The 21,577-nt window shown below is 39.3% G+C and overlaps 1 protein-coding gene across 2 annotated transcripts in view; it reads left to right on the plus strand.

Moving 5' to 3' along the window:
* BBOX1 (gamma-butyrobetaine hydroxylase 1) overlaps positions 1–21,577 on the plus strand; it is a 77,772-nt gene that overhangs the window by 7,216 nt on the left and 48,979 nt on the right. For both annotated transcript variants that reach the window (XM_033862647.2, XM_033862648.2), the window contains exons 3-4: positions 1,000–1,114; positions 19,140–19,338. In XM_033862647.2, the coding sequence (XP_033718538.1) occupies positions 1,000–1,114; positions 19,140–19,338 (314 nt within the window). The remainder of the gene's footprint in view (positions 1–999; positions 1,115–19,139; positions 19,339–21,577) is intronic.

The raw sequence follows: 21,577 nt of genomic DNA on the forward strand, positions 1-21,577 counted from the left end.
GTACAGTGTTGCTCATTATTCCTTCAGTGAGTGGCAGCCTTGAAGACACAATCAAACTATGTCTGTAATAAAAGGAATGCCCCTGGGCTTCAGTTTGCTCATCTAGAAATGAGGGATACTAACAAAATTTGTTCCTAGAGATGATGTGAAGATTCAATGAGCTAATATGAGTAAAACTCTTAGCATGTGGCTGGCATATGGTGAGCGCTCAAAAACTTGTATTGATGAATATTTTTAGTCAAATTCGTGAGTAAATGTGTAAGGCTTTGTATGGGATTCCTGAGAGCATAGCTCTCAAAACCACAAACTAGATGTGGCCTCACCCTGTGTTTCTCTCTTCCAAATTTGCTAAGATAGTTATCAGAAGAGCAAGTGTGACCAGCAAGGTCATCCTCTCCCACTCTTGTCTCCATCTCAAATTAAGGACTTTACCCCCAGGGTTCAGTGCTTGCTAGCTGTGGGACCTTAGACATGTTATTTCCTCTTACTTTGCTCACCTGAAAAATGTGAGTATTAGTTATCGCTTCTCCCTCAAGTTGTATGAGGACTAAGTGGGTTATGTTTATAGCGCTCATTGTACAGTATACACTCAAAATGGTGTTATTCTTACTATTATTATCTGCCTCATCATCCTCATTACTATTTCTGACACTCTTGGCAGGAATATTAATTGATCTCTAACCATCACAGAAAGTTTAGGGACCACAGGTTTTCAGAATATAGAACAAGAACTCAGATCTAGCCAGGTTTATATTTCTTTGTGATATTTAAAGGGCCTCAGATCTCAGCTGTATCCCCTTGGCTTTCAGTTTCCTTGTTTTCCAAAAGCTTATTCTATGCCTGTGAGTATATAAGTTAAAAAACAGAAAGAAAAAAGAGCAAGAGCTCATTCGATTCCCTGATAACCTTAAATAACATTCAGAAACAGCAAGAGTGGAGAACCAAAGTACATAGAAGCATAATAAACGTTTAAGTGATATTTGCTTCCTGTATTATAAGGTTCATATCACGTGGCCAAACGACCACTACAGTGAATATGAAGCTGATTGGCTGAAGAAAAGATGCTTTTCACAGCAGGCCAGAGAAAAGCTCCAGAGAGAATTATTTTTGCCAGGTAACCTTGCTATGGTCTTCAATGTCCTTTAAAACTTGTCTGGTAAGAAATTTGCTCAGAAGCAAATTAAAACCCTTGTGCTTTGGTTAAAGTATTATTGTAATTTATGTGGAACGTTTAATGATTTACCAACACAGATCATGTAGGTAGAGATGGAAAGAAACATAGAGGAGTTCTAGACATTCTAAAGAGAAAGAAAGAAAAGAAATGCAGCAAATATTTATCCTTGTCATCTAACACAAAAACTGGCACACCGTAGATATCCATAAGTGTTCCCTGCAAAGCAGCAGGATGAACCAGAGGCAGACTTGCCCTTAAGAATTTTATCTAAGGCCAGAACCACACAGAATCAATAAGGCAGAAATTCCTAACCTGGCATCAGATAAAACTATGTGATCTATGAACCTCATGAAATGATATACACAACATTGACAACACTGAGTGTGCATGTGAGCATGTGTGTGTGTGTGTGTGTGTGTGTGTGTGTGTGTGTATGTGTGTCAGGCTTGTGCACAGCAAATTGCTTGGGGAGAGTTTATATGAATCCCAAGGGAATCTGTGAACACAGAAACGTTCAGAAAATCTCCAGTAAAAAGATTCGGTGGAAAAGGAAGACTTTATTCTTTGTTGGTTTTTTTAAAATTTGCTTTCAGTCTTTTTTCTTTTTTTATTGAAGTATAGTTGATTTACAATGTTGTGTTAATTTCTGCTGTACAGCAAAGTGATTCAGTTATACATATATATATATATATATATATATATATATATACATTCTTCTTTATATTCTTTTCCATTATGGTTTATCACAGGATATTGAATATAGTTCCCTGTGCTATACAGAAGGGCCTTGTTGCTTATCCATCCTATATAGAATAGTTTGCATCTGCTAACCCCAAACTCACTCCATCCTTCCTCCACTTCCCCTTTGGCAACTATGAGTCTGTTCTCTATGAAGAAGACTTAATTTTTGATCTGAGAGACAAAGTAAATACTTAATATAGATAAAAAGTTATTTTTTAAATACGATTTTTGGAGATACACAGTAATACAGCTCAAACAGAGGTGCTGGGGAGAAGTGGGAAGTATTAATACTTTACTCTCTGTGTATTTTGAAGATTTGTGTCATAAGATGATGTGGGTCAAAGGCCCACAAATTCATGTTTTCAAATTCTGAAAACATGCTGATTCATATGTATTTACTAGAACCTTGACTTCTACAAACACACTAACAAGCCAACTTTCCCTGAACATTCTTTTCTGCTGTTTACCAGATATATTGGACCACTGTCCCTTTGGGCAACTGACCAGCCTTGTTGGATTTTATACACACCTCTTCTGGGATTTCTGGGTCATACACCAAGATAGAGATTTTACCTTACTCCTTTTGAATCTGAAATTCTCAAACATGTGTGGTAACTGCATGGTTTTCAATGTTAGACTTACAGCAGTTTACTGGGTGTGGAGATGTTACTAAATAGCCAACTTGAACCCCACAGCTTCACCTTGTCCCATGGTTATCAATAGGGTACGACGTGGTCCCCTTCCTGTTCGAGCATAGTCCAGTCTTATCAAGAGCTAGCTTCCTCCATTCTCTTAATCTCAACATTCTGACACCTGACAATGTTTTGCTCTAGTGCTTTCTGTCTAAACCACCAGGAATCCATTTTCCTCTTTATCTAGTCCAGCTAGCTGGTGGAATCCAGATGGATATCAAGGGAAAGATGTTTTTCCTGCCTTCCCCCCAGTGAGTGCTTTGCTAGATTCTTCAAAGAGTCTTCAATTACAAAACTGAGTGGCAACTGTCTGGGTCAAATAGCAATATCACAAGTATATTATTATTTTTTATTTATTTTAGATTTCTTCTGGTACTCAAAATATTTTTCCTTAACTCTGCCCTGATTTTGTAATCCCGTTGGATTTTACTCTAATTTCCTTCGAGTTCTTCTTTTGATTATTTTCAGGGAATAAAAGCCAACTTTTTATTATTACAGCTTATGCTTTTAAGCATTGTGAAAGTATATGGCCACCCCCTCCATTAATATTTCTTGACGGGTTCAGTTTTATAGCTTACATTTCTCAGTACTATCAGGCAGTAGCAGGATGGAAATGATACTACATTCAGTTACACAGTGGAAAAAACTAGTCACACTGACAGGCTGCAATCATGAATAATATAAGGAGGACTGGCTGCTAGTTAGACAACGGAAACTATTTTAATGGTTTAAAACAAGATCAGATTTTGAAAATATATTCTCAAGCTGTGCAATTGGTAGGTGAAAGAAGAAATTAATGGACCATTTTTGAAATATCGCTTCTATGGCTTTTTGCCTGTAGAATTTGACACCTTATTTCCCTGCCATTGCATATTTTCAAACATTCATACTCAGAACAAGTAAACAAACTCAGTTACATTTGTCAAAGAATTTTGTTTTTAGTCCTCAGTGGCAATGTTTCCTCTACTGCTCTTTCCTTAGAGTGAGGAAACACTTTTAAAATCTGGCGTCAAGATGAAGATCACTTTTCCTTGATCTTTGCTTGGCACTAGATGTTGAACTCAAAAATGAAAAAAACATCAGCCAGAAAAAACTCTTGTCATGGGACAGCCACAGCTGGAAAGAAGGCATGGGTAACGATCATTCCGTCATAAATTTCTATTCAACTGCACGTATATCGCACACCTATCTCGTGTGGGAAGCTGTAAGGAAATACCAGGTTTTAAAAAGACATGGATTCTGCCCTAGAGGATTTATCCAGTCGAGGAGGGGACACTAGGCATGGAAACAAATAAGTATAGTACATCATTTTAAGTACATGAAAGTGTGCATAGAAGGTTAATTAGAATGTAGAAGGACTCTGAAGAAATACTTGAAATACTAATACTTGAGCTGGGTTTTGAAGGATCTGTCAGACAAAGATAGAAGGAAAGGAAATTCTCAACAGAGAAAAGGGCATGGAGAAAATCAGAGAAGCATAAAAGGGCAGGGTAGGTGCGGGAAACTGCAATTAGTTTAAAATATGGGTGAAGTTAAACTTGTTAGGCAACAAGGAAGGAAGTGGCTTAAGTACCCTACTAAGAAGCTCAGCCCTAAACCCTTAGGCAAGGAAGTTTGCCCAGCACAGAGGTCAAGTATGTTTCCTTCCATTAGTTTCCCAGGCTGATTCTCTTCCTAAAATTCCAGAGAAATGAGTTTAAGGTCTTTATAAGTTTAAGAAGATTGCTTTACTTATTTTCTTTAGGATGCATTTTATATTTTCAGAGTTGTATCTTTCTGATTTTTACCAAATGCATGTAATTTCGTAAATGCCTACAAGGTTGTGAATGTCTTCTTAGCTTCCTTTGTCTCTTGATGCATTCTCTCCCCCTCCAGTGTACCCCTTTGGTTCTTGGTTTGTACTTATCTTACTAAAGATGGTGAAGTGATCAGTTCTGTGTTGTAGAAAGGTCTTGGGCATGGTCATCTGTGCTGGATGGATTGGCGTGGGTAGTGCCTGGGAGCAAGGTAACCATAGCATGGCCTAGAAATTGTCCTGTAAGAGCCATTAAGAACTTAAACTAGGGAAGTAGCAGAGAGGATGGGGGTAGAATTTGTACTCAAGAGAAACATATCATTGACCTGGAGGACAGGAGGTTGCTGGCCCTCTAATCTCTACCAATTTAAAACCAGACTGTTGAAGCCTTGCATGTGAGTGTTTCCAGATAGGTGGATGAAATGGAAGACTTTAATAAAACATTGGAAATATGAAGATTTTTAAATGTAATTGTTTTTTAACCTCCATGTGAAACTGACATAATTATACACTCATTTTTTGTGACTAACTTCATGATGCAAAATTCCCAAAATAAAATTGATAAGACTAAAATGGGGAAAAAAATCAATACATAGCATGATCTTATATATATATGAACCTAAATATCTGTTCTTCTTATTAACACTCAGAGGCAGAATGAATGCTTGTTTTCCTATCTATCTCCTTGAACTGGTACTGAAATGTTTGTATATTATTCTCTGACATCAGTAGTATTTGTCATTGCAAATTGAGATTTAAAATGTGGTAATTTGAAGAAAATCTTTTGTTCTATGGAAGCAGTCTGCTCAGTTTTCTCAGCAGTGCAGGGAGTGAGTACACTGCACTGTCAGAAAAGGATATTTCCCCTTGTTTCAATATGCTCCACTTTAGCAGAGCAAGTCTTCACCTGTGTACGTTATCAGACTACAACCCTTCGGTACATAGCTATGACTCCCTCCTTTGTTTCAAAAGGAATATGCCACAAGAGGAGTGAAAAATCTCAAGGAGATATAAGGTCCCTCTAAGATCTCTGTGCCTTGCACATGGTGACAAAAACAACCGAAAAAACAGAGCTCCCCCTTTCTTACAGAGGGCATGTGTTTCCTTGAAGATGAAGCTTTCTATTATAGTGCAAAGAACAGAATTGGTTTGGTACCCAGGCTACTTTTACAGAAACTTTCCAAAAGAGAAAAAATCACTATCTTTTAAAAAAAATTGACAAGTAATGTACACAATAAACATGCCTAACTCCCATGTAATATTTCACCCATGTCCCTAAGCTTTGCCCCATCCTTCCCCCTTTCTTAAACCCCTACAGGTAGGAATCTGCAGTGCATGTCGCGGATGGGTGAGGGCATTTTTTTCACATATTACTTGGTAATTATAAAAAGGACTGGGAGTTTGTTTGTTTCAAGCTGCCTTAGAACGTTCCAATTGTATCAGAACTGCCAGGTCAGAATGGCTTCAGAAGAGCTCTGTTAAATCAGTTGCATTAGAGCAATCAATTCACCATGTTATGTACCAAAATACATTCCCTTCCCAAGAAAGACCTTATAAAAATTCCTTCCCTGAGGTCATCCAGGCTCACATTGTCTGATGCACAGGTGGGAGAATGGTTCAAAGTCTTCGTAAGTTTAAGAAGATAGTCTCTATTCTACTTTGCCTGCCATATGTGAAATGAACCTACTGACTTTCAGAGAAATGTCTTTGGGGTTTTGATGAAACGAATACAGGTATCTTAAATGCTTGTGAGTTTACAAATGCATATTTTGCTTCACTTTTTCTCTGTGCCATAGTGATGTCTTCCAACGTGTCTTGTTCTTTTCTGAATTACATATCATTTATCCCACTCAGTTTCTGCATTGTACTTGGTAAATGTGGGCGTAATATGTAAAGGGTCTAATATCCCTCCATGGGCTGTGAGTCAGTGAGTTCAAGATGGGAGATTCAAGATTCCAAGACTGGGAAGTACCCTGCAGTGCTGTGTACCCAGCAGAGGCCCCAAATCTGCGGGTTGTTCCCACAGCCATCTGCCTAGTTTTTGATTCCACTTGTAAACTCTAGGTCAGATCCTTTTTCTTTTGCCTTTTCTCATCTCCATCCATACCTCCAATTAGAAAATACATAACCACATACTCAGAGATAAGTATTGGGTTGATCAAAAAGTTTGTTCGGATTTTTGTAAGATGTTATGGAAAACCCGAACGAAATTTTTGTCCAACCGAATATTAAAGATGTCTATTTTACAACTAGATACATTACAGAAATACTGGGGAAAAAAGGCCTGTGTACTATATCTATTACTTTTTTAAATTTTTAGGTAATAAACATTATATTCTTTTTAAAAAATCATTTTTTATTACTCAACAACTTCATAAAACAAAGAATCGTGTCATCATCCAATGTTAGTGCGAAATAGTATTTTGAAAAGCTGGTGTCTTCAAAAGCTGATATCTTTAAAAGACTTGAAAAAGTTTGAGGATATTTTTGAGAATCTAAAACAAATCCATTTTAAGGAAGAATTATTACGTTGTATTCCCTTTTCATATTTTTTCAGTATACTTACCACATCAAAAATTAAGAAAAATATACTAACTTTTTTATTCTTGGAAAAGTAATTTTCTAGAGTTACACTAAAGTAAATTTATTTCTTTTCCTTCCTTTTTCTTCTCAAACAGGGTAGAGTGGGCTTTTTTCAGTGAGTGAAGAACTTCCATTTCTCACAAACAAGACTTACTTCTTCTTGCAGCCCAGGAATAAGTTTTATAACATTGGCAATTGGACTGCAAATTTAGGATTGATAAATTTAGAAAATTCCAAAGTGTGGCAATTTCAAGAAGTAAAGTTGGATTGCTTTATATGCTAGCTTCACTTTTACCAAACCTACACATAAGTTATAAACAATTATTCTCACTTCTGGTTCTACTTTGTTCTTCAAGATGACAGAACACAGCAGAACAACTATAGTTTTGGGATAGTAGATATCTTCATCTTACTTAAATTTCTTCCTTAAGATTCCAGTCCCAAACTTTCAAATATGCCCATGGAAAAAATTGATTTTTAATTTCTTTTTAAAGTTTTCTATCCCTGTAGGAAAAATTTGATTTTTAAAAAGAATCTTGATGTTGCTATTTACCCATTCTGTGTATTTGCCTAATATCTAGCTGAGCAAATTAGGTAAATAATTTTTAATCACTGCTCCATTGAATGAATTCTCTAACTTTATTCTTTTCCTCAAAATTCCGCATATTTCTCAATCTGTAACTTTGCTCTTAATCAAAAGAGCAGTGTAGCACTGAAATTAAAAGTGCTCTTGAACTTAGGTCTTTCTAGGTCTGTGATCTTGAGCAATGTACTTAACCTGTCTACGCCCCTAAATCTTTAACTGCATGATGGTACCTACTTATCACCTTGAGTAGCGCCATGTTGAAAGAAAAACAATGTCTCACTTTACATATTAACTCACTTCATCTTCACAAGTTTCCCTTGAAAGCAGTTGTAAATAACTACAGAGAACAGCCTTGAGAGGCTTCTTGAACAGTATGTGTTTACTGTTCAATGAAACATATGAAACGAAAAAACGTAGAATCCTATTAGTAAAATTCTTTCTCCTTTTTTCCATTAGCTGTCAAGCTTCCATGCACATCGTCTGTTTGCCCAGAGAAGACTGACATTCAAAAGGTTTTAGGGGGAAAAGGTTGTATAGGTTGTCCTTCTTGCCAACAACTTAGTTGAAGCCTTTTATTATCTCACACTTGAATCCTCTGTGTTCACTCCCAGCTTGCACAACTCTGCAGGGTAATCTTCCCGATGCCCACCATCATCTTTCTTCCCCCCTGGCTCTGGTGTTTCACTGCAGCACAATAAAGTCCAAAGTCTTCCCTGGGACTTTCTAATCATCCCACAATGTAGTGCCCCCTCAGCAAGCATGTGGATTCTTCCTTTTGTCCAAACTCCTAGTTTCTCAGATCACTTATTCTATTCTTTCTGTCTGGCCAAACTTCACCTTTCCATCTTGCAAGGTGTAACTCACATCCCAAAGAAGCCCTTTACCAACCTACCCTATATTTATATTTATATTTATCCCCAAGTCAAACTACAAAATAGAGACCAGAAAGAAAGCAAGCCCAGGAAATGGACATAATTTCACTGGTAACACTAAAATGCAAAGCTATAATGTAACAATGGAAGCATATATATTTTTCTAAAAGAATTTTGTTAGAATTTGTTAGGAGAAGAAGTGAAAGAATGTGGTCTGCTAGGAAAGCGCTTCCCCCCGTGAAACAACACAGTGTTTTGAAAGGAGAACAGCTTTGGAGTCAGCAGAGGGGCTTTGACTTTCTGCTCTGTGAACCTGACCTAGTGTCATAAATGATCTGACTCTCACTTTTTCCATATGTAAAAGAGGCAATGCCTCTCAGCTCCAGGATGTGAAGAATAAATGGAAAAATGTAAGTACTTTGCCTGCCACACTGTGGATGCTCAAACCCTGTTAGGTCCTTTCCCTCCCCTTCTCCTTCTACTTAGAGAGCCATGAACATAGCAGAGGCATAGTAAAGAGCATTCAGGTAAGGGCAGGAGAGAGAAACAACAGTGGCATGATCACCTCTTATGCGTGAGTTCCCCTTACTTGACGAACAATCATGTTATAATCCGATTAAACACTTGAGAGTGACTCAGAGGTGAATTATTGCCATGAAAAGGATTTTAGTTATTCAGACATTGGTTTGAGTTCTGGGCCAAATTTTTGCCTACCTGACAGATAGTTTCCTTTAAATAATACTAAGGAAGGCAATGAAAAGACTGGTCAACTATGACCCTAATTCCAATCAGTGTTGTAAAAATGTTTACTGAAGCTGGGATGATCAGGAAACTTGGGGAAAAGTGGTGAGTTATCTACTAGTTAGTCAAGGATCACTACAGATGAAAATACCAGCACTCAGTAGATATATTTCATGTACAAACCTAGATACTTGGATGAAAAAAATTCCAGACCCATCTAAATACAGTCTCATCACCATATAGAAAACAGACAATATGAATAAGGAAGATAGAGGAAAGGTATCTAAAGAGAACAATTGCTCATGCAAGGAGGAAGCAGAGTCTCTCAACTCTAACTTCACTGAGACATGATGGAAGTTTCTAGCCCAGAATAAATTGGTCAAGCACAATATATGATGGACAAACAAAAAGGAGATTTATAAAGTGATTTACTTGGAGCAATAAGAAAAAATGAAGAAAACCAGAGAAAAGGTGAATCCTCTGATGGGAGCAGATGGTCCTGTTTCACACACACAGTTTTTCCCATCTCAGTTGATGGGAACTCCATCTCTCAGGCAGCAGGACCACCCTAGACTCCTCATTATCCCTTATACCACACACCCAATGTGTCAAGAAAATCTACTAGCCCTATTACCAAAACAATCCAGAATCCATCCACATCTCACTACCTCCACCACCAACCCTCCATCTGAACTACCAACAGCATACGCCCTCTTCCTCCCCTCCCTCTTCCCCTACTCCTTTCCCAGTCTTCCTTCTTCATATTTTTAAAGCATTGCTATCTGCCAGGCACAGAGCTCAATGCTTGATGTGTATTACTCTATTTAATCCTAGCAACAACTTTACAAAGGCAACATCACTGTAACCAGTTTACACATGAGGAAAATAAGGCTGATAAAAGTAAGTAACTAGCCCAAAATCAAAGAGGCAAAGAAGTAACAGAGCCAAGATTTGACTGAAGAACATCTGCTTTACTGAATGCCTTTCTGTCATCCACCTCTTCTCTGTGCTTGCAGCAATTGGTGCCGGCTACTCTTCTTGTGTCGCTGCAATTATTGCACTGAAGGGTCAATGTCGGTGTATTTGACTGTCATCCCCACTAGACAATTGGAATCCAGTGAAATAGCTAATATTAATAACAGGTACCATTTATTGAACATCTTCCATGCATTATATTTATTCAGCAAGTACTTAATGAGTGTCAGCTATGTACCAGCCGCTGTTCTAGGAACTGGGAATGCATCGATGAACAAAACAGAGGTAGACTTTATCTGTAAGGAGTTTACATTTTGGTAGAGAAAGAGATCGTGAAATTTACCAATTTATCTACATTACATCAAGTGACCATAAGGACTTGGACACAGGCAGGTTGGTCGATGTGGCGATGGGGTGTATGGAAGTCTCTTCTGAGTCCTAATTTTTTACTGAAATAGGAAGCAAAGTTATCAGCTAAGCATGAATAGGAGGAGGAAGCGTGGGAAGTTTGAGGACAGGGAACGTGAGAAACAGTCAGCTAGGGGAGCACGAGATAGAGTTAACTATAGACTAACGGATGTGCAATAACATCACTCATCATGGTATGTTTTCCTCCAGCCATGTTCAGCTGCTCTGGGTCAAGTGCAGATTTAATTAAGTATACAATGTCAAGTTCTTTCGAGGTATCATCTCATTTAAATTTCCCAACAACCCTGCGGGTTGTTTAACTCTGTATTTTCCAGATGAAGAAATTGAACTGAGAGAATGCATCACTTTCTGAAGGTCACGTAGACGGAAGTATCAGAATTCAGATTTGAATCCACATCTGTCACCTTCAAACCTTGAGTGATGAATTTTGACACAAAGTCCCTATCACATTGGACCCGCATCCTCAACTCTGTATGTGCTTAGTATGTTCTCAGTGAACTAGCTTCAGAAACCTGGCTGAGGAGGAATTCGTACACATTCTGGTTGACCGAAAAGTTAGTATGCGTCAACAGACTTGAGACTGCCAAAAAAAGTTAATTAGATTTAGGCGGCCTGAATAAAAATGTAGTAGCGAGCCCACCGTGCCGGCACGCCTGTAGTATTATGTCTGATCTGAGATGCCCAGGCTGCTGTGGGACATCAGCAAACTTGAAAGCATCACCCAGAGGAGAGCAGAGAGAGTAGTGCAGGGTTTGGGAGCCATAAAACATGAAAAATATAGGAGAGAAAGAGACTATTTAGCCTTGGAAAGAAAAACTCAGCTCAGGGCCTGTCTTTATACACATCTCCAAGACTGCCATATTCTGCGTGATTCTGGAGCACAGAATTAGTGCCTAAAAGAAGGTGACAGACGTAGATGTGCCTCTGCATAAGGAAGAAGATAGTGTTGATTGGAGCCGTCTGGAACCAGGATAGGCTGTGCCGTAGAGAGATGTGTGCTCTGGAATTAAAAGCCATCGAGAGGGTGTTCTATAACCTTTTGAGAGATGTCAGAGGGGATAGTCACAACAAGGACAGAGGGTAAAACTGAATTTTCTGTTAGTCCTGCCGATTCCAATGGAGTCTGAGATAATAATCTCCCTTATCAACATCCTTTGGTGCTTGTTATCCTTTGACAAATTTTTTTCAGAATATCCAGAGTCTAGCTCTTCGTGTGGGTATCCCAGCCCTGACATGTATTAGCTGTGTGACGTTGCCTAACTTAGGTATGATCCTGATGCCTGTCTAATCTATAAAGGGGGAATAATACAGAACCTCTATTATGGGGTTGTTGTCAGGATTACAGGCATCACTCCATGTAAAGTGCTCAGAAGGGTGCCTGGAATTATAAATGCCCAATAAGTGTTCACTCTCATTTTTTCAAGTGTTTTTCACACACTCCCCTTTAGTGCTGCTTCATTATTTCATGAGTTCTTGTTTTTTCCAACTAAATCGTCACTCTTGTCATATATCTATTATATATATGGGGCTGAGCATATATATATTACCGGGTACTTAATAGTTCAAAACAAAAATGTGTTTCTCTTCTTTCAAGCAACGTACACTTGTTTAGAAGCATCTTTTGTACATTCTCAGGGAGACTTTTCAAATTTGGGGGGATTATCACCTACAGGAGAGGTTTTATGGATTTCTCCATCTTTTAAAATACTAAAGTGTGCTCAGACACTACTTTTTCAGGGGTTGCTTCTTGTTTCCAGTCATCATTAGGAAATAAACAAAGATTTGTTTAGGATACAGAACATAGCAGTTTTCTGAAAATCTACTGGGTGCAAGCCCTGGGCTATATACCAGGGGGAGGAAGAGTAAGGGGGCAACAGTGGTGAGGAAATAAAGATAAGCAACAGGATCTCTATAGTTTGCAAGGACCGTACAGTCCAGTGGCAGAGGGAAAAAGATAAGGACCTGCCTGACCCACACTTGCTTGCTTTTTCCCTTCATCTGCGACATCCACCTCTTTGTCTCGTGGGTCCTAGCTTCAGTGACTTTGAGTTCCTCCAACAAGCTAAGAGATCACCCCTCTTCCTACTGTCTTTCCTTTTTAGACACTTTCCCTGCCCTTTGCGAGACTGGCTTCTCTCACCTCTCAGGATGTGGCTTAAAAAGCTTCTTTTCAGTTACAGCTTTCTTATCCGCCATGTCTAAGCAAATAAGTTCTCCATCCCACTCCCAATGATTATTTGTCAATATACCCCATTCGTTACGCCCACAGCACTTACTACAACGTTTATTTTTATGTATTTATTTGCTTGCTTGGTTGTTTATTCACTTTTTCATCCCAAAGGCAACAATCACATCTATCTTTTTTTTTTTTTTTTTTTTGCGGTACGCGGGCCTCTCACTGCTGTGGCCTCTCCCATTGCGGAGCACAGGCTCCGGACGCGCAGGCCCAGCGGCCATGGCTCACGGGCTCAGCCGCTCCGCGGCATGTGGGATCCTCCCGGACCGGGGCACGAACCCGTGTCCCCTGCATCGGCAGGCGGACTCTCAACCACTGCGCCACCAGGGAAGCCCCACATCTATTTTTATTCACCAATGCAACCTCTTTCGCATAGCCAGACTTTCAGCAAATACGTGTGCAGTAAGTGAAAGATCCTTTCGGCCTAAGGTGGTGAGCACAGGGGCTGAGGTGTGCACTGGTGCTGGGGATCACAGAAGATCGCCATCTAACCCAGTCTTGGAGATCCTGAAGGTGGGCATTGCAGAGGCTGTCACTGCCCCATCAGACCTCCTCAGCACTCTTCCCATACTTGCCAACAGCTTGCTATTGCGAGATTGCCAAGCTCCTGGAGGGTTCTCTCTGCCTGAGGGAGCATGCTTGACCAACACACAGGGAAGGCCAGAAAGACCAAGGAGTGAACACCCAGAAGCAGCTCTCAACCAATAAGGGGTAGGTGTGGGTGGCCTCTGCATCTCAACTTCCTTGCCCCTGGGTGGGACAACTCTGTATCTGAGTATAGTCTACAGTGTTGCCATGAGGTCCAGCAGTGCTGAGCCCCAGCTGCAAAAGAAGTAACCCGTTCATTAAAACACCTTCCAGAGGCCCCCTTCCCTTTCTCACTTCCCCACCTCCTATTGGTGCCTCCAGGGAGACCTCCTTAGTAAATTGCTTGCATTCAAATCCTCATCTCAAGGTCAGCTTCTGGAAGATCTCAATCTAAAAAAGGACAAGTGACCAGAATCTTGAAAGGCATGTCGAGTTCACTAGGCAAGAGGTAAAAGAATTTCCAAAGAGGGCAGGATTTCCTTAGTGCAGAGAAGAGAATCAGGGTCCCAAAATCTGGGGGTCAGATTTTGATTATGGCTGGGCCCCTGCAAGATATTTATAGGAAAAGACAGTAAGCAATCAGCTGATCATCAGCACATGAGATGAGCTGTTTCAGAGCCAACAGCACAGTTCCGTGCAGGTAGACAGAAGGTCCTAAACTCTTGAAATAACACATTGCAACCCTGCATGCCGTACTCATGAATCTTTAACTGAAGAGCTTCTTTGTGTCTTTTCCTTTTTTGAAATACAACTCAGGATCCAGGAATGTGAGGCTTAATCCTGAAAAGGAAGCCTTGTACAAATGGTGTCTTGAAAGCCAGCATGTAGCCTGTTCATAAATTTTATGATGTGTGAAGCACATGTTCAAGGAAGCATTTATTAGTAAGTCCGTAAGTTAAATTAGAAAGGGTGGTTCATGCCTTAACTATTCCGTCATTTTCCACACTGTTTATGTTTCCAGACCCAAGTGTGAAATTTAAATTTTCTTTTAATGTATTCACCTAAAAAATGATTTACTCTAGGCCAGCATGTTTTCTTACGGTCCCCAGTAGTGGTGTTTTGCAGTTGTGGGGAGACAGGGAAAATGCTTCTAAATAACTTTTTCAATGTCAAAGTTTCTGCACAGAAATCATAGAATGATCTTACTGGTGGATTTATTAAGAAGATGTAGTTTATTTCTCCCGGAAGATTGGAGTATTTTATATCGGGGATGTTTTGATGAATTTGGAAACTGGCTAGTCATAGTGCTGTCTCTGAAAGTCACAACTGGCATAACTGAGTCTGTGAGTGGCTCGTATTAGGAAACAGATCCTGTGATGGGTTGCGGCCCTTGGTCACTGACTTTTTCAAAGCTCCTGCCAAGGCACACCAAAATAGGAGCTATAGTTGGAAAACTATAAACTCTGTAGAACGTAAAAGGTATTGTGACCAACCCCTGATTGTAAAATCCTATGAACTTGAAATTATGTATAGTACAGACTATGCTATGTATGATATGAACAGCCTCATACTGAGTTTCATACTGAGTCTTTGTGTGAATATGGTTAATTTTACACATGTAAAGAGTAACAAATTTATTCAAAGAATCTAACTCATTTTGTCATTTTAAAACAAAGAATATCTGGTGTGTATGTGCGTGTGTGTTTGAGAGCATGTGTTTGTGTGTGTGTGTGTTATTCTCTAATGGGAAAATGACTCATGTAGGAACAAAAATTCATTAAAATATGCTATAATTATATATAGATGTATATAGTGTGTGCCCTTAGCAGAGCCTTCTTGAATCCACAAAATGCTCAAAATACAAAAGTTTTGAAAATATTTACATCTTGTGAAAGTGTTTTTTCCATCTCTATTTATTACATTTCCCTGCTACACAGTCACCAAAACTCTCTGGAAAGTGATAAAGGCCTTAAGTAAAACCAGACTGGCATGGATCACTGACATATACTGGCATAAATTTAAAAAACGAAGCTAGCTGATTTTTAAGCCTTGGTTCATTTCACAAAAACAATGAATAACAATGCTGTCAAAGAGCTGTGCCTAGTCATAAAGCCTTTTCTGCATTTAAAATCCTGACTGGGAGCCAAGGTTTATCTTTAAACACTCATGCTTGAACATGTCCAGACAGAGTGTTCCTAATTGTAACTTGCCCTGCTTTCTTTTTCATCTAGAAAGTAGATTTCCTTTGTAAGGGATAGAATAAGCCGTGGACATTCAGACATAGGACTTAAGAATACATGTAACAACAGTATTTCAAGGCATTAAATGTTTATTTTCTGTGTAGTTGTTGAAATTACAGACTTTGGAATTAGTCACCTGAATTGGCCTAACTAGCTCTGCAAATCATTAGCTGAAAGACTTGGATCTCTGTTCCCTTCTCTGTAACATGGGAATACTGAAAGCATCTATCGCATATATTTATTATGGACATTAAAAGAAATAAGGTATGGAGAGCACCTAGCACTGTACCTGACACCTAGAAAGTATTCAGCAAATATTAACTATTATATTATTATTATTAGTCTACTATGTGCCAGGCACTGTACCAAGCTCCTTGCATAATCTCATTGCATGGTCAACATATGACCTGCAAGGTAAATATAAGTATGGTTATTTTATAACCGTACTTATCTGGAGGATCAGAGAAAAAATAAGGAAACAAACTGGTAAGAAGCAAGACAATGACTCAAACCCAGGCCTCTTTAGCTCCATGTTCTTTATTCTGTTCATGTCCTGTTTCATACAGTACCAGTGATATGCGGCTACTTAAGTTTAAATTTAAATCAGTTTGAATTAAATGAAGGAAAAAATTTAGTTCCTTCGTTCCACTAGCCATATGCCAAGTCTCGATAGGCACATGTTATTAGTAGCTATGATACTGGATGGTACAGAGAGAGAATATTTCCTTCATCTGTTCTATTTGACAATATTGCAGTCTAGACCATACTATCTCTCCAGGCTGGTTTGCTCTCAATAGGACAACAAATTTTTTCTTTTAAATATTATAACAAAGGCTCATCAATTAATGACTTAACCCTTTGTAATAAAGACAACACATTGCTATAGATGGCCATGTAGATTGTAGCTAATCCATCTAACAGTCTACACAGGAATGAAAAATTTGCCCTTGGCCAGATCATCACAGTGCCCAAGAACTAGGAGAATCCTCCGCTGTAGTCTAGATGATCTTTTTATTCAATAATAAGAACCCATGGGGATGGGAAATCCTAAAGCCAATGTGAAAATGCAAGATGAGTCTCCACCTCTCATCTACCTCTAATACTCTATGGACCTATAACTTTCATTTGGGGCTCAACAAGCTTAAAGCTGTTTTCAATATTTTTTAAGTTTCTGGGTGTAGTCTACTTAGGTGTAAGCTTTGGAAAGAGGAGATAGTGATTTATTATGTCGTTAACAATGATATTCTGCCCAGGAAATTTTTCTCTTCACTGGAAGCCAAATGACTTTTCTAGCGTGGTAGCCAATAAGTAATATTGATGATATTTATCACCTTCTTTTCACAGACCTTTTTGATTAGTATCAGATATTACAATCTGGAGACTGTAAATGCGAAGGGCAAATGGGAGTGGCAAAGCAAACAACCATATAATCCAATATTCAAAACAAAGTCAAATAGATTGCCTCTTTGAACAAAAGCTCTTTCATATAAAGCCAACTCTTGTTAGAGAGCAGAGTGGTGCAGCAGAACCGCGCTGGGCCCATAAAACCAACTTTGACTTCAGAAGAAATAGTTGAGGCATGAGGGACAGACCTGAGGAACTTCATGCATATAAAAGAGCAGCTGGCATCGTAGAAGGAGACTTAGGTAAGGGATCAGAAGATCTGATATCTCCATGGTATCCTGAACGTACTTCAACTATAGCATCTACCATATTATGTTTTAATTGTCAGTTTCCGTGTCCAAGTCTCCCATAGACTATGAGTTCCTGAAAACCTACTGCCTATCACTGTGTCTCACGACATGGTAAAATATGTATTTTACACCATCCACCCTCCAAAAAAAATTATGATTATATCCCAAACCCTTCACACCCCATTGTTATCGCTTTAGCCAACTTGCTCTGGCCCATGTGCTGAGCTGCTTCTCTTTGCCAAGCTGACTTGGTTTAATAGTAAATTCTAAGGTCTTTCTCTAAAAGCACTTGATAAGAAACACTGAAAAAAAAAGGAACAGGAACGGCTATAGTTCTTTCAGTTACGGTTAGTCCCACAAAGAGAAGAGTTAAAACAAAAATTAGGAACCAGTGGCTGAATATAAACTTGACTTCCTGAGAAGATACAGTAAGTCACCTGGAATGTATTCAATACTGAAGAATATTAACATTGTCCAAAATAATGAATGCAACCACTAGGGAGGACTCATTTAGAGTTTGCAATTTAGGCCCTGAAAATTCTGCCTCATTATGCATTATGCAATATTATGCAAACTTTGGCAATATATGTGTTTATAATCTGATTAGTTCTCCCCCCCTCTCCCCGCCCCGACACACACCTGCTCATCTCTGTGAATGTCCTCATGCAACTCGCTGATGGGAGATCAGGAAGTGGCTTCCTGCACCTGTAAGTATCTTTGCTACTACTAAACCAACATCTGACTCCTGAGAAATCCTTGGTTCTGCAGAAACAGCCATGCTGACATCAAAGAAGAAATGATTCCCAATCTACAACTACTACAATGGAACACTGACCCAATCTTTTGTCTTAAATTGGAGGCTCTGGGGTTGTTTTCTGTAACATGACATATATTTCCCAGTTAGAAAAGGGAGGCATTGCACAGGATGATTTTGAGATCATAAGACCTCATTCTGTCACTTGTTAGGAAGGCTTGCCTTCCTAAGGTAAATTCTTTCCCCCAAAATGAAGAAATCAAGTGGATTAGCTAGAGTGGTCTTTGCTGAATGCAATTGTTAATATCTGAGTTATTTTCCTTGGCAAAACTATGTTTCCTCCATGTTCTACTTCCTTTGAGAGAGCCTGGTTTGTAAGCAAATTATTTTCTACATTTGTTTTCCTTTCTGTTTTTTCAAGTAAACATTTTTATGAGCCATAAATCATGAGGAATCAGAAAACAAAGAAAGGCATTTGACTTTATCTCATGTGGCATTGTCACCAAAGTGTTTGTGCGTGCCATGAGCACAGCTTTCATCTTTTCCTCCCCATGGACAGCTTTTGCTGACTCCTGTGAACAAGTTGACCCTAGAGCAAGCTTCTTATCAGGTAAAACAAGAGGAAGAAGGAGCAATTCCTACCATGGCAAACACTTCTCACCCCGACCCCCAGGGATAGGCATACGCTGTTCTAGCACATGATTCTGATTTTATCTCTATTTGGAATTGAACAATATAACTTAGCTGTTAAAATACACACTATTTCAAGGCTATTTCTAAGCAATGTCCAGGCAAAGAAGCCCTAAGGACCTACGTATCAAGAGCCATCACAAGCTAAACAACATTCTCTTGGCAAATGTGCTATAGTGAATACCTGTCATGGGTCTTCCACAGCTGTAGGCAGAAAGCATAGAGTAGACTGGCTTGGGTCCAGGGAAGAAGAGCTGGTAACTTAGGCATTTCTAATATGACTGAAATTTAATCAATTCCATGATAGAACAAAGGTCAGCTTCCATGAACTAGTCCCTTCTCTGAGGTTCTCATTGTATGTTAAAAACAGTGCAATCCCATCTGGTTTCTTCTTTTTCTTAATTCACAGAATGTCAGTACTGGGGCTCAGAGTTCCAGCTACCTACTCTGGATTTTGAAGATGTTTTAAAAGATGATGAACATGCATACAGGTGGCTCTCCAGGCTCAAGAAAGTCGGCATAGTGCGACTCACAGGAGCATCTGACAAACGAGGAGAAGTTTTAAAACTTGGGAAAAGGATTGGTTTCCTTTATCTCACATTTTATGGGTAAGTCACCCAATAGCTGGTGTTCTGCCATCATATATAGGGTTTGATATACTTTCCAGACAGGGACTCTTTTGATTGATGACATAGAAATTTCCACAATGTCTTGACAGGAAGTCAGATGAGAATCTAAAAGTGGAATTTCTCTGAGAATGACGTCAGACGCCAAAGACAGGATAGTTAAAGGTTGAGGATTAGTTTGCTAGGGCCGCACAACAGAATACCGTAGACTGGGTGGCTTAAACAATACAAGTTTATTTCCTCACAGTTCTGAAGGCCAGAAGTCCAAGATCAAGGTGCTGGCAGGGTTGGTTCTTGGGGAGCGCTCTCTTCCTGACTTGCAGTTGGCCACTTTCTCACTGTATCTTCACATGGCCTTTCCTCAGGGTACCAGCACTCCTGGTATCTCTTCCTCTTCTTATAAGGACACCAGTCCTACTGGATTAGGGCCCTGCCCTTAAGATTTCATGTAATCGGGAACTCCCTGGCAGTCCAGTGGTTAGGACTCCACGCTCTCACTGGAGAGGGCCTGGGTTCAATCCCTGTTCAAAAAAAAAAAAAAAAAAAAGATGTCATTTAACCCTAATCACCTCCTTAAAGGCCCTTTCTCCGAATGTAGTCACATTGAAGGTTAGTGTTTCATCATATGAATTTGGGGAGGACACAATTCAGTCCATACCAAGTGGGATAGAAGACTGTTTCTCTAAGGCTTTTTAAAAATATTCAGCTTTACAAATGTGAACGTTCATTAAAGTTTTACCTCCCAAGAGTTGGCACAAAATTAGGTTGGGCCCTGGGGAAATGAAACCAGCCACCAGATGTTTTAAATAAAGCTAACATGCAGAAAATTAAGTCTACGCACTTTAACAAGTAACAGGAAATACAATTGATTTTAACTTTGGAACAAGAGGCTGTTTGCATAAGAATTGCCTGGGAGGTAACATTAATTACGGATAAAGAAAACACTAGCAACAGGAAACACTACCTGGAAGTGGGGGTATGACTGTATTTCTAATCTTTAGGGTGAGCCTGTCATTTGCGATGGAGACACTTATTCTTGGGCTCAGAGTAGAGGGCACTAAAAGTGAAAAGGACCTGCAAAATGCAAAGTTTGCAAACTGGTAGCACACGGGCAGTATTCAGATGTGTTTTGTTTGGCTCACATGATATTGAAAAAAAATGGGATCAACACTTAAAAACTGGAAGATTTTACATTAAATATGGAGCTGACTTTTCTTGAAAAATCAAATGTAGCAACAACTGAGCTTAAACCCCTGCTTGCCAGCAACCTGCTGGAGGTAAGAAAAGGCTGAGCCCGGAAGACAGCATATTCTCACTCTCCAATTTCACGAATTCTGCCCCCAACTCCCACCTCAGACCTGCAAGAGACCTGCTAGCCTTTGACTTTGCCCTTAGGTTTGTTAATCTAGAGTAAGACCTCATCTGTAGGTAAACAGAAGGTCAAAAATATTCAGTCACTTGCCTTCAATGATTTGAGCATGTTTATTCATGGTAGAAGACTCTATCATGTTTAGGCTTGGATGACCCAGTCCCCACCCCCATCCCAAGAACAAACTTTTACCATTAGCGAGTTTGTGTCATACAAAATTTTTATCTCCCCTACATCTGTAAGAATTTAAGCTGCTTTAACAGATTACAGCAGCAACAACAGACAAAGGAAAGAGGAAGAGTTTTGAAATTATTAAGAGCCCCAACTGTATTATTTTCTCTCTATTTTTCACAACTTTCTGGAATAGATATTATCCCTGAGTTCACTAATGAGGAAGCTGAAGCCCAGAGAATTAAAGTATAAACCCAAGTTTCCACAGATAGTAAACAAGGAACCAGAGTTGGAATCTGTGTCTGTCCCATCCCTGGGCTTTCTAATCTACCTCACTATCAATCATAGTATGAAGGAAGCACATTGAAAAGATGCCTTAGGGCACTGGAGGTAAACAGAACACTTCAAATATCTTCTAAGTTCTTTTTACTTCATTTTTATTTGCTGACAACAGACTTTTTGCACTGAGGCCAACACATTTCACAGTTTCATTACAGTGGCCAAATTTGGGGCTCTTTGTTATGGCTCCCTAATTTCCACCCCCATCCATCGCATTAAGGGTCAGATTCTTAGTCCTGATTTATAACTTGTGTTTTATTTTGTTTTGTTGTTACAAATCCTAAGAAAAGGCTTAATAATTTGGCCACTGATCTAATATTGTGAAATTTGTTGGAATGAATA

Source organism: Tursiops truncatus, chromosome 8 (genome assembly GCF_011762595.2).
Source record: "Tursiops truncatus isolate mTurTru1 chromosome 8, mTurTru1.mat.Y, whole genome shotgun sequence".
Taxonomy (NCBI): Eukaryota; Metazoa; Chordata; class Mammalia; order Artiodactyla; family Delphinidae; genus Tursiops; species Tursiops truncatus.